Below are 13,730 nucleotides of genomic sequence, written 5' to 3'. Positions count from 1 at the left end.
AGGGAGGCAAGACCTTTGAGACAGAGAGAGAAGTGTAAGATGACAAAGCTTACAGTAGTATCAGACAAGAAGAAAACTTGGTTTGATTCTGCTCTCATTAGACCTAATTTACACTGGTGTAATTTTGCGAACTTCAGTGGGTTTACTTCTGAGAGTGAGATCAGGATTGACAACCTCTTAGATCACTTGGGTCATGCTCCATAATTAATTTGCAAGTCCTTTAATGAGTTGCAGGTAAGCCTGGGCTTCTGGAGTTTGCTGCCTCCCCAGGCATGGGCTCTGCCTGCACCCTCCGCGCTCTCGGGGTCCAGCCTCCCGCTCTCCGCGGGGCTACACGTCTGGTGGAGTGCGGCTCAGGATTCACTCCTCTCTCCTTGTGCCGCAAGCCGAGGGGCCGGCTCCCGCCGCGCCAGAAGTTGCTGTGTGGCGGATCCGGTCGCTTGCCGGTCCGGCCGCCGCGCGTTATGTAAGGGCGCAGGGGCTGCGGGCAGGGATGACGGACAGGGCGAGGGAAATTCCAGGGGGAGGGGGAGCGGAGCTGCCCTGGAGCCGCTGCCAGCGCCTGCGGCTCCTGAAGACCTGGCGGGGAGCGCAGGCTCTGGAGAAAGGGAAAGCAGACAGGGGAGCACGCTGCCGTGGAGCGTGAGGAGCGAGCGGGGCAGCGTGGCTCGGTTCCTCGCGGGGCACGCCGCCTGGGGAGCCAGGGGCAGCGGTGCGCAGGGGCAAGGAGAGAGCCCGGCTTTGCCTCTCCCGGTGCGTTGCGCTACAGCGGCAGCCGCGGGGCTGCGGGACCGTCTCCCTCTGCCCGCCTTCGTCCCCCCCGGGCTCGGCGGCAGCCCCGGCTACGGGCGCTGCCCCTTTAAGACCTGCTCGCCGCCAGCTCCACGGAGAGGGAGTGACCTCTGGGCTTTGACAGCTCCCCTAATAACTAGAAGAGCCCCGGCCCCGCCCGCGGCGTCGGATTGGTCGGCGGGCCGGTATGCCGCGCTCTGATTGGCTGGCCGCTTCCCCTGAGCGAACCTTTAGAACTCCGAGACACAATATTCTGTTACATTGTAGCAAAATGGCGACTGTCATTCACAACCCCCTGAAAGCGTAAGTACGGATCAAAAATGAACATATTCCGCGTGGTTTAAATATGAAAAAAAGGCGCCTTTCCGGCGGCGGCTGCCAGCCCGAGCCGCCTGCCGCCAGCCTCCCGCGCGGCCCTCCCCCCGCCCTCCTTTCCGCCCCGGCGGCTCGCTCCGCCGCTTTCTGTGCAACACATCCCCGCGGCTCGCGCCGAGATTAACGAGCAGAAATTGTTCGGCTCGAGCCGGTTAATTAGCGCCCGGGCGGGGAGCGGAGCGGAGGGGGGGGAGGCGGCGGCGCGGGGCTGCCCGCCCGGTGCTCCCGGAGCAGCGGCTCCGTGGTGCGCGCACTTGACAGCGTCCTGCCCGCGTTCCGGAGCGGAAGGCGGCGGGGACACATACACGTACCGGGGACCGGCCCGGGGCACGGGTGAACGGTGTCGGTGCGCGGTGACTCCAAGCTCCGGCCGCGGCTTGGAGGAGCCGCCGCCGCCGCTGCTGGAGGAGTTAGGATGTCCTGACGAGCCGGGAGGGAAGCGGCCCCCTCGCTTCTAGGCGGGGAGGGGGGTGGGGGGAGGAGGGGGCACTGCCGGCGCCCCTCGGTGTTTGCAAGGAGAGAGGGAGCGAGAAGGGAGGGAGATGAAACAGACTTGGGCGAAATGAATGACTCGGGACTGCCGGTCGTGGATTTGGGCAGGAAGTCCGGAGATCTGTTTTGCATATGACAGGCTTTCGCTTTTCGAAGTGGCGAAAAGAGTTCATGGTGTTTCCATCCCGAGAGCGGGCACCAGCAGCCACGGGCTGCTCCGACGGGACCTGCCCCGCTGCTACCGAGCCCGTGAGGCGGGAGCCGGGAGTGCGCTGGGGGAAAGGGAGACAGGGGCTTCTGCGGGGGGGTCCTGTCCCGGTCCGAAATGGGGCCGGTCTAAGAGGGGGACCACGGGAGCTGGTTGTCGACTTCTGGATCGCGTCCTTTATTTTCCTTGCGGCCGGCAGCGCACGCCGCTAATCCCTGAAGGCATTAGGGAGAGTGGGATTTGGCACCGCGTGTGGGGAGAGGAGCTGTCTTAACCTTTGTAAAACGACTGCTCTGCTAACGGGGGCAGCGCTCTCGCTATTAAAGTGGGGAAGCAGAGTACCTGGCGGTGTCGCTTCGTCTGCACTTTCTGGCTGCGCTGAGTGGGTGTTTTTATACCTTTGAGTTTTCAGAGATGAAATTAAGGCTGCGAGGGTTTGGGTTTTTCTTTTTATTCTTTTTTTTTTCTTTTTTTTTTTCCTTTTTCTTTTTTTTTTTTACGCCTCGACTGGAGTCTCTCCAGCTGGAGTTGGAAAAACACTTGAAGGTTTTTCCAGGGATTCCTGCCGCTGTCTCAGCGATCCGGAGGGAAAGGAAAGCCTCGAGCTGGGAAGGGGTGCTGACATGTTTATCATTTTTCCTGCTCCATCCTAAGAGAACCTTTGCTTTCATATATCCGTCCTCTCTGTAGCACCTTATGAAAATCCGCGGGGAGAGCGGAGCGCCGTTGTCAGGAGGTTAATCAAAGAAGCCCGAGTATCCTCGGGGGGGGGGGGGGGAGAGAGGCTGAGCACACTTTGGAAGCAGCCCGTTTGACGGCAGGTTTAATACTTGTGCAGACCAGAGCAACTTCTCCCCGTGCCCCTCCCGGGCACTGCGCGGGCTCGGGCTCAGGCAGAGCACCCCGGGGACCGGGCACCGCGCACACAGCGGCCGCCGCGCACCGCTCCTCACCTGGGCCACGTACGGTTGTGCTATCCGCGGGCAATGCCGGCTTCGGGGACCCCGAGCTTGGTGGCCTCTGTGGCCGGCGGGCGGGAGGCGGGAGCGGCGGGCAGGGCACGGCGGAAGACGGGACCTCGTCTCCTCGCCTCGCACTTGGTGGCACCGCGGGGCTCCCGGAGAGGGCGAATCCTGTGGCGAAATGATCCGGGGGCCCGATCCCGCTGCCGCTGAAGTCGGGGGGGGGCGGGGGGGGGTGTGCAGGATTAGGCCATTTATAATTAGCTCCCTTCTCCTCCCCTCGCCCCTGGGGGGTGTGAGAGGAGGAAACAATAGACATCAAGTGCTGGATTCGCTTTTCTCTGCGTACCTTTTAAAGTACTAATGCTATCTGGAGGAAACAGAATTGGTGCTGGCCGTCTGGCACTCAGCATTTTTTTATTGACAACTTGTTTAATAAAACATTTTATAATTTTCACTTATTCTTGAAAGTTGCTGATCGGGAAACAATACACGTGTAAATAAATTATGCATGGGGTAAATTAGGACAAAAGCAGTAGGACACATAATAGGGGAAGGGATGCAGTGCACAGTATTTTATCCTCATGTGTCCTTCCTGACAATGAAAAGGAGCTGAATGACATTTGCATTTCCTCTGTCTGCGTTTTGATTGTATCTCAAAACCCACAAACGCCCCCTACAGAAACTGGCCACACAAAGGTTTTGCTCTGTGATGGGGACAATGTGGAGCCTGAGAAATCCTAGCTCAGGTATCAAGCAGCTCTCTGTGTGTGCTTGTGCATTTAAGTGCATCCAATATTCGGTTTATCTGGCGCTTGGACACATACATGCTAGACTAGTCTCTCGGGATAATGTATTTCAGAGTACCTGAGCATCAGTGGGAATACACTGTATAGAATAGTATATACATACAGTGTATGGAGTCCCCTATTAATGATTGACAGCTCCTCGCACTCAGCATGTGTCTGTCTCCATCTAGTGCACTCTTCTCACATTCTAGTTCTCTTGTGGTGCTTTTATCCCTTTGCTCTTCTACCCTTCTCTGCCTCTGATGAGCAAATCTACCTGGCATGACCGCCCATTATTTCTGCCATTTAATATCTTCTTGTTTACCAAGATGGTGCTACAGGCAGAGATACCAGACCCAAATTTAACAGATCTGCAGGGAGAAGGTGGCAGGTGTCTTGGTAAACACATTCTTCTTCATCTGCAGGAAAGGCAGCATTTGGGTAGCTTTGGTGCGGCAGAGGTGGATTTGAACTGCTGGATTTGTTGGGTTGGGGTTTTTTTTTCCATTAGTCTGTGTATCTATCTCCATACTTTTTTTTTTTTTTTCATGTTCTTCTTTTTTGGATATGTTAATATGGGGACATTTGAGCGGTGCAGCAGAAGAAACAAATGCAGTTAAAAAGTGTTCTGAATTACTTCAAATGTCAGTCAGAAATCTCAGTGGAGTTTGTAAACATTAATTAATTAAACCTCTCAACACCCCTGTGAAGAAACGATTATTGCCTTTGTTTTATGGATGGCTAAACTAGGACAAAGTGGTTCAGAAACTTCTTGATTTGAAGATCAAGTCTAGAATGCAGCCATTCAACTTCCAGTCTTAGGCATCTAGTCCCATTTCCTGCATTTCTGCCTTATTAGGCATGTGCATATGGTACCATAATATATTTAATGTAATTAAGACCTTGCAATTTGCAAAGTCTTGTCTAAAAGCAGAACTGGTTTCCCCTCACCTCTTTGCTGTCTTTACTCCTACAGATGACTTTTATTTCAGGTTGTCAATTAAATGTACTCACAGGCACATATGTTAAGCTATTGCCTTCTCTGCATGTGATATTCCCCCTGCCATATAATGCTCTGCTCTAATGCTCACTGGTGAAGCTGTTGCCTTCCAGTAGTTTGGCCTTGGAGTAGCAGTGCTGGTGCTCTCCCTTTCTTTTGCTCAAGACAACTTCTAGGACAAAAGAGGTTAACTCAGGCCCAGCTCCTAGGCTAAGTCACTTGCATGCAAACTGTATTGTCAGATAACTTTGATGGGCTTGGGGACACTTATTCCCTGCCAGGTGTTTGGGGACCAGATCATTGGAGACTTGCGTGTGCAGTGCTAGAGCTGACTTTATAAACCCTATCAGGCCTGTTTTGTCTCTGCGTTCCCGCTGCAAACACACAGCAGCGGTCGGTTTTCCAATTGCTGCATCTTCTCAGAGAAAATTGCCTTGACAGCCAGCTCCGACCCCTGGGCTGCCAAACGGCCGTCCTTGTACTGATGAATTCTGTGGTATGAGACACCTGTGAAGGAATGATCTGTGCTCACATCCCTGTTTCATGTTGGCAACAGACCAGCATGGGTCTTGGGGTCTTGTGCGGCAAGAGTATTTCATTAGTGATAGCTCTGGCTTGAATTCAGTCTGGGGAATCTTTACGGGAAGGTCCTGTATCACATTACACATCCCTGAAACACCCCTATGTCATGATTAAGTGCTGATGAAGACTCACTTTTTCTAGGGGGATGTTGTTGTGTAAGCATCTGGTTGCTGATTTTTAATATTGAAGTGAAAGTATAGTGTGCAGTGCTGTTTTCAGCAGGTGGAAGCAATAAAATAGACAGTTAGGTTGCCAGTTCAGTGTTTACAAGTGATGTGGAGGTGATTTTAATGTGGCTTTGCAGAAGGGAATTTTCTTCTGCTTGACAGAACAGGGTTGTTGGGCACATTAATTCGTGTACCAAAATCCCTACAGCATTTCCAGAGTGGCTCTGATGTCATTTAGAACCATAAATGAGCCCTAGTGTGGCACATCTCAAACCAAAACTGCTGTCCGCATGAAACCTGTGTTTTCTGTATCTTAGTACCATCTTTCAGAGAAAATGAGGGATGAATGTTACTGTATTTATGCAAGGAAATATAAGCATGAACCGAAGTCACTGGGGGGCAGAGAAGCCAAGTTAAGAAGACCCGGGGATATGCTGGTTTGAATATGGGTGAGTCTGATAAAAGGTACATTACTAGTTACAGTGTTATGCCTGGTTTCATAAGTCTTTTGAGCATGATTAGTTGTCGCAGTGCTTTTCTAGTTCTGTTTTGTTGTTGTTCCAGCCTTTCACAGTGCTTTTGTAGTCTTGTTCTGTTGGTGTTCCAGCCTCTAACAGTTGTCCAGTTGTGTGGATGGATGGATGGAGGTTGTATCACGGAACTGTCGCAGAAGAAAAAAGTTTTTAAAGCTTACTATTTGTGGTGTGTGAAAGCAATATTGAACCATCTGGGTTGTCCCACAAAGGCCCAAAGGTATGATTTGTTTGGAGGCTGTAATAATTTCAAGGTAAGCACATGCCCAACGGGGTGGGTGCATAATGCCTATTAGATAGGATTCTCGGTGTCCAAATGGGAATAGTTTACCCAGACCTTGCAGAAGTGCAGTACACAAAGCAAAATGGGCCTCTGTCTTCAGTCTGAGTCATGGTGAAGGTAATGTGGCTCATCCTTTGTGTAGCCTAATGAAAATTGATTTCCTCTCTGCTTTCTTAAAACTGAAAGTGTAGTATTTGGAACTTGCTCTCAAAAGCAGACTTTGTCCATCTTGCATATCTGTCTTCAGCAATTTATGGCACTTGGCTGTACCTCTGCAGTCCCAAAATGAGGCATTCCAATGCCCCCATTGGCTGTGAATAAACCATCACCATCTTTTAGGATTATAATTTGCTAAGTCTAGTGCTTTCTCACTGTGGTTTTCTTTCATGTCAGAGCTGAATTTCTTTGCTTGGTAGACCAATTTTACAATCCTGGTATTTATTCTGGACTCATCACTGTTGTCTGTATGTGATGTTGCCTTGAGCAAGAACCATCCCTGTATTGTTTATCCCCGAGGACTTGTAGGAGTGGAATGAATCTGTTTCTGGAGTTGACGTTTTTCTCCCTTGGACAGACCGACCTCTGATCTGAGGATTCCCTGTCTGGGGTGACCAAGGCAACATTGCTTAAGGCCTGTTCCAAGGGCTTCATTAGGATTGTACTGCTCTTCCGGCTTTGCCTGGCAGTTTTGCCCAGGATGCAGTGACTGAGGTGTGTTAATCACTTCCTTTGCAGGTCCCAGTTTTAGCACTGGTTTGTTTCTTTTAAGAACAGTTACCAACACAATCTAAAAAACCCTATACTTTTAAAGTCCTTTTTGTTTTTAAAAAATTTCAGATGAAAACGCTTCTTTCTTGTCTTTAACAACTTCTCTACAATTTGTGGAAAAAAATGAAATACATTGGACTAGTGCATGAGAAGCAGAAAGTGGTTTTCCTTTCTTCTTTCTTCTTTCAAAAGAACAGAATTGCCCAATTTATTTTCACTGTCTAAACTGACTGACATGTAACATAAATATCATAAGTGAGTGCTTGAATACTGAATGTTTAAAATTCATATTTATCGTTAACAGTCTAAATTATTAGAAGCATGATACTATTTTTTTAATTGTTATATATGGTTTATTTCCCAGCAGAGCATATTTTAACCACAGATTCCCAGCAGATGTCTCAGAAGAGAATAATGCAGTGTCTCAACGGCTGCTGGCAGATATTGTTCTCACACCCCCGTCCCCTCCAGTATTGGAATAGCAGGAGTATGTCAGCATGTGTCTCAGTTTTCAGGTTACCTGCCTGAGCCGGGTGCGGTCAAAGAGTTGCAATTCCAGCCACAGGGAAGGTTTTACTGGCCCTAGCACTGTCTGAGGGGAGGCTTCAGCGAGAGTCAGTGGAGCAGAGGGAGCAGGGCAGGGACGGGTACTAATAAGTGTGCGCTAGGTAGCTGTGATCAGCAGCGTGTGCTTGCCAAGTCCTGATTCATTGGTTTTGTGTTCTGCTGAGCTGTAGCCAGGAGAGAGTCCCCTGCTCAGGTGTTGATGGGGACACTGACTACATCAGTGTTATTCTTCTGGTGAGAAAGGCTGGAAGTGATATTTAATATTGCAGTCCCTTGTGACAGAACTGATCCAACCTAAGTGAGCATCATCTCTCCATTCGTATGAAACTGTGAGTTGTATTAGTCGTTGACATCTGATAATGCTTTGTTTTCTGATAATTTTAATAAATGAATATAAAATGCTAACTATAAGATGCAGTGCAATCTTAGTATGGAAAAGAAAGGAATCCCACATAACGTAGGTGCTCCCCTGTGTTTCTTCTCAGATTCCCCCTTGTGACACACGATACTTGGCCTTGGTTAAGATGTGCTTAAGTATCTACAAGCACATGGCTAAATGCTTCCTGCCTTTTAGGTCTCAAAAATCTAAATAGGATGAATAGTGCAAAGAAAATCAGGTGCAGTGCAGTGAAATAAGGCCATGCCCTGAGTTGGTTAATTCCAGTCTGCCCTACCGCATCAGCTGGCAGAGCTGATTTGATCTGATCAGATGTGGGCATGCTACTTCTGCCAAAACACAAAGTACAGTGCTTATGCTGCTTTTATGCTTTGACTTGGCTTCATGCTAGCCACAGGAAGATAGATTATGCCTGCTGGAACAGAATTTCCCTTTGAAAATGTTTTGGGTGCTTTTCACGTTTTGGAAGAGTAAGTGAACACCGGTTCAGTGCTTTGTGTCATGGGGCTGTGAAATTTTTGGTCTGGTTCTAGGAATTTTGTAGTTTCTAGTGTGATTAGTCACAAAGTTGGGAGAAAAAAATGAAATGGCTGGAGTTATAGCCCAGATAGTTCACTATCCAGAAACTTAAAATGGAGACACAAGTATTTTGGTCTCAGTATTGTCTCTCGTGAGTTTGTATTTAGTCAATGATGCGGATAAGTATATTTTATGTTTAAAAAACGTATGCAACCTGAGTAAAGAATAAAGGGAACAGCAGTTTAGAAGGCTGTTTTACTGCTAAACTCCTCTTGTCCTGACCACAAATTAAAAACTGCATCATGTTTGAAGCTGCTCTCCTCGTGGGTGTTTGATAAATCACTTACCAGTGTCCAATACTGGAAATTATGACATGAACTCACTTGCATCTACAAGCTTACCCTGATTGATTTTGTAGTTTTCTGTATTTTCTATGGATTCTTTATCCTTGGAGTTTCCAAATCATTAGCATGATGTGATATGTAGACTAAATCAGGAGCACAATTTAATTCAGAGATTAGTACCTTGTGTAGTTGGGGTACTGCAAGTTAAGAGGCATGTGGGGTGTGATGGGTGAGGGCTGGTGATGGAAAGACTCTGCAGTGAGCTCTTTCTTCACAGGTGTGGAGAAGCCCTCTGAACTGCAGCACTGAGATACTACTTCTGCTGCTTCATCCAATCTGACTGACCCTTTAATTTTTAGGAGGTGCTTCTCCGGAACGGTTATGCCCATCTGTTGGTTTTGGTGATGTTAGTCCTTACTGACCAAATGGCATGTGGATGAAAGCGACGTTAATACCTCCCCAGGTAGAATAGGGCCCCAAAGACTTCTCCTTTCTCCTCTCCCATGCTGATACATATGAATGGCAACTTGGTCAGGTTAGTTGGTGTTATGTTGATGGCAAGCAGGCATTCCTAAAGTCGAAATCTAACCAAAATATGTTGATGGTAGAAATATGTGGAAACCCCTTCTCCATTTCCTGTCACCAGATCTGGTTTGTTTTTGTCGATAGTCTCAGCTAAATGTTTTGTCTTCTCCTAGCTTTCCTCTCTCCTGCCTCCCAACCTCTTTCCCCCATTGACCTCTACAAGTGCAGTCCTAGCTGTTGATTTATCAGGGCAGGCTGGCTCAGCACTGTGTGGAGATTGCTTTTAATTAACTCTCTTCATTTTTCCAACCTTCAGGGAGCAGCAACCCTTTAATGATTTTAATATTTTATCTGGATTTATATCCACCTTATGTATTGTTTGTTGCTCTGCTTCCTCACATGTTCTTCCTGAGTCATTTCCCAAAATGAAATATTTGTTTCAGACCCCTCATACAGGATGAGAAGGAGAGATTTTAATGACTTCTGGACTGGGACAGTGGACCAGGATCTACCCTGTGTGTTGAAAGAGGATGGGAAATATGAGGTGGTGCATTTTGGTGTGCTCACTTCGGCATTCTGCCTTCATGCATGGGGAGAGGCAGCTTTGTTTCATGGTTGCAGAGTGGCAGGTCAGAGCCTACTGAATTAAATCTGACCGTTGTTGTATGGTATAGGTAAGTCATGAGCTTATTTTCACAGACAGGTATGACTCTCATGCTAGTCAGGGTCAGTAGAGGAGGCATTAATGTAATTACCTGTTGCTAAAATGTAGTTTACTTTGCACGAATACAGGTCTAAGGGAGAGTCCCTCTTTGCTTGCAGAAGACTACCTTTGTAGTCTTTGTAGCTGAGAGTAGCTCTACCAAGTGAGATTTATTCAGACTGAGCAGAAAGCAGCTATACAAAATTTGTCCCACCTGGAATTTTCCCTTTTCATATCCTTCAGTGAGGATTTTAGGAGTTTCCAGCATGAATCAGGAAAAATATATGTTACGTGTAGTGTAAAGCATGTGGCACTTTCATGCCAGAGCAGGAAAATGCTTTATAATGATGCTTAAAGTAAACATCACAGTTGCTGTCATGGGATTATTTTCTCCATTCTTTTGATGGGAGGGATGGCATGCTGACTGACTGGGTAATGGTCACACTAGGCACACCATCAACCATTGACAAAATTGGAGGTTTAGAAGCCACATTGCTTTGCTTTTTGTGTTTAGTGTTAGCATATGAGTTGTGTGTTGAAAGTTAATGGGAATCCTCCTTGGTAGCACTTTCAGGGCCAAGGTGAAATTAGGGGAACAGAAAAAGAATGGGAAACTGAGTTAAGATTGCCTGGTTCTGATGGAAGCTCACCAATAAATATCACTAAAGCATCCTTAATGGCAGTGATTTATGCCTAGAGCTGATAAAAGCACCATTTGAATGCAAGGATTTTACCACAGAAATTAACCAAGGGGTAAGTAGTTTTGCATTTCAAAACATACGTGCTGCACAAGAGACAGTCTGTCCAGTACAGTTGGTTCATAGGATTCAAAGTCACTGGTGTGAGAACAGTTTGACTTAATTTATTTTACAAGGCTACCTGTATGTGTAAGTGTATTTAAAGTTGCTTTGTTAAAATGGCAGAAGAAAGGAAGTTCGCTGATCTAGTCCCGCCTTACTCAGGAGAGGGACTCTGAGACACTAGCTGAAAGGAACACAGTTGCGGGTGCTACTTGCCAAAATACTGGCAGCAGATCACTGCATAAGATCATCTATGTCATCTGGTCTGTGGTTTCTGTTTGTGTCTTTCCTATCTTCCTCTGCAATCTGCTTTAATTAAAAAAAAAAAAAAAACACCAAACTTGTCCGGGTGTATTTTTTCCATGTTGTTGCCGTGATTCCAGAGTAACTAACTCCTGGCATTCTCATTGACCAGATTGAGACTGTATCTGGTTCAGGTATTCATTCTGCTGAGTAGATATGAAAGCAAATTCCCTCCTCTGCTATTACTAACTTTCTGGTTTTGTTTCCACAACTAACTTATCCACAAAGTCCTATGGTTAGGAGAGGCTGTCTCTCCTGACATGTCTTCCAAGTTCCTCACTGCTAAACACACACCATGCAAAGTTGAAACCTGGCTGGTCCTCAAAGGGCAGTCTATTTCCCAGGTTGCTGTTTCCATCTACCTTCTCCTCCATGCATCCCTTGGAGCGGAAGAGGAGGAACAGATGAGGGATGAGCACTCTGCCTTTGGGAAAGGCTCTGACCTGAAAGTGGATTGCAATTCCAGCCGAATGGTTCCTTCCCTTGGTAACAGAATTGCACGCCTGGGCTCTGAGCTCTTTGCATTAATTCCATCTCTACTAAACTTTCCCAGTCAATTAACCATGTCCATCTCCTGCTCTAGCAGCCACATGTGCCTTTTCTGCCGCAGCAGGGTTTTGGAACAGTGACTCCCTGCAGCCTTTGCTGCAGCAGTTTTCCTCTAGTAGCTTCCCTCAAGCACGGTTATCAATCAGGACCTGTCAGGTTTTTCCCTGCGACACATCTATTTTCAGGGCTGTAGGACTTTGACCTTTTGCTTTTGTCTTTATAAGTACTATTTTTTTCTGATAGGGACCAGTTCAAATGCTGAGCGTTAGGTCTTTACACTGATACAAAAGCAGCATGAAAATTTCAGTCTGTGAGGAGGTTCTGCTAAGCCTGGAGATTTATTTTGGTTTCTGTCATTTTGCCTCCCTTGAGTTTTAATTTTGCTTGTCAAAAAGGCCTCATTAAGCTGGCCAGTAGTTCTTGTGAGGTGTTGCAGGCAGCATCGGCAGTGCAGAGGTCTCTTCTGAGTAGCCAACAGGACTGGATGAAAGAGTAGTGAGTTCTTGGAGGCTGAAATGTCTGGGAGATGCTCACCCATGGGGTTTGATAAAGACTGCCTTTGAAGGGAATTTGCCACACACCTCTGGAAGAACAGTTTGAATGCTGGCACTAGTGGTCCCTTGGCAAAGCCTTGACAATGCCTTGAACATGATTTTTTTGCATGCACTACCATCAGACGTCAGGTTGAGCTAGAGCATCTATTAAAGCAAGAAACTGTGCTTAATATCTTGAGTGTGTGGGTAAGCCTGGTCCTGTTTCTAGTGGGTAAGTACCTGTATCTTAAAGACTGCCATCCCAGTTGGCATTAACTGGTTCCTGTGTGGGTACTTTCAGATGAGATGACAAAGACAAAATTGGCCTCAGAGGCTCAATTAATAAAAGTATAGGTTTAAAAGAGGGCTCCTAGGTCTTATGTCCAGTTCCCTGGTACCATGTCAGATAATCCCTTTCATAAACTGAAAAGTCCTTGTCTTAAATCCCCACTTAGACTGTTTGTTCCCTTTACTCCTCTTGGGAGAGTTCCAGAACCCACTGCTCTGATGGCTGGAAATAGCATTTTAATCCCTAGCCTAGCCTACTTGTGACCAGTTTATACCCATTTGTTCTGGTGCCAGCACGGAGTTGTTAGTTTAAATACTCCTGCTCCCTCCATGTCTTCCTCTCCACTGTCTTGCCTTTGTATGATGCTATTATAAGCCTTCTCAGACTTTGTTTTGATACACTAAACTGTCTGTGCTATCTTCTCCTTTCCTTTGATCGCTGGAGCATTTACTGTCTTTGCCTTCTCTGCTCCAGCTTGGATAACTCACATTCAACTTTCTTGAGTGTGAGTAGACAGAACTGTACACTGTTCCAGGTGAGGTTTTGCCCTCTAAAATAAGTGTATTTTTTACCTCTTTTGGGAGCACCTTGCTTTTGCATTTGCTTGTGGTTGTATTGTGCTGGAAGTTCGTAGTCATCTTGTTACACAATGCTTCTTCTCCCGTCCTTCCAGCTCTTGCTGTTAAGATGATCTCCAGGGTATTAAGTGAAACTTACACCTTATTAATTCCATCTGATTCTTCTTGTGTGATCTTAATTTTTTTTATGTGCCTTCAGCTTTTGTGTCTATTTTATCATCACACATACTGTTGGTGGAAATACCGATGTCAGTCTCCAGACCAATCCTTTCTAGAACTCCAGAGGTAACCTCCCATCAGCCACTTACTGTCTCTGTTAGGAGTTTACCTGTGTCCAACTCTCTTTTATGGTTTTTCAGTCACATAACCATTCTTCTATACATCCTCATTTTCTCCATGTTCACGAATTTCTCATAAAGCACTGTATGAAAGGTCTTCTGAAAGTCCAAATAGCTAACAAGATGTCTGGAATTTCAGTGTCTTATGAAAGCGGAATGACAAGATGCTCTGGCACGAAGTATGGATCTTGCATCTTAGTCTTTCCTTGTTCAAGAGTGTCTGTGATCATTTTGCACTTAAAACTGAGGGTGAGTAAACTCTGACCCAGTTAACCTTACTGCAGTAATTTGCAAGGCTTGTGTTCTAAAACAGCAAAGAGAATTTAATTTTGCTT

The 13,730-nt window shown here is 46.8% G+C and overlaps 1 protein-coding gene across 7 annotated transcripts in view; it reads left to right on the top strand.

Moving 5' to 3' along the window:
- The first annotated feature begins 920 nt into the window (after window positions 1-920).
- The window catches only part of DPF3 (double PHD fingers 3), a 171,727-nt gene continuing 158,917 nt past the window's right edge, over window positions 921-13,730 (top strand). For 3 of the 7 annotated variants that reach the window (XR_009728923.1, XR_009728924.1, XR_009728922.1), the window contains exon 1: window positions 986-1,095. Coding sequence is in view for 4 of the 7 variants with exons in the window: in XM_061376391.1 (XP_061232375.1) it covers window positions 980-1,095 (116 nt within the window). In the remaining 3 variants the exon portion in view is untranslated. Of the gene's footprint in view, window positions 1,096-13,730 lie in introns of all 7 variants that reach the window. The other 4 variants (XM_061376391.1, XM_061376387.1, XM_061376386.1 and 1 more) reach the window with 4 other exon arrangements.

Source organism: Neopsephotus bourkii, unplaced genomic scaffold (assembly GCF_033783945.1).
Source record: "Neopsephotus bourkii isolate Nb327-2 ecotype Australia unplaced genomic scaffold, CSIRO-AGI_Nbou_v1 NB_1707, whole genome shotgun sequence".
NCBI lineage: Eukaryota > Metazoa > Chordata > Aves > Psittaciformes > Psittacidae > Neopsephotus > Neopsephotus bourkii.
This window is presented reverse-complemented; position numbering and strand designations above follow the sequence as displayed.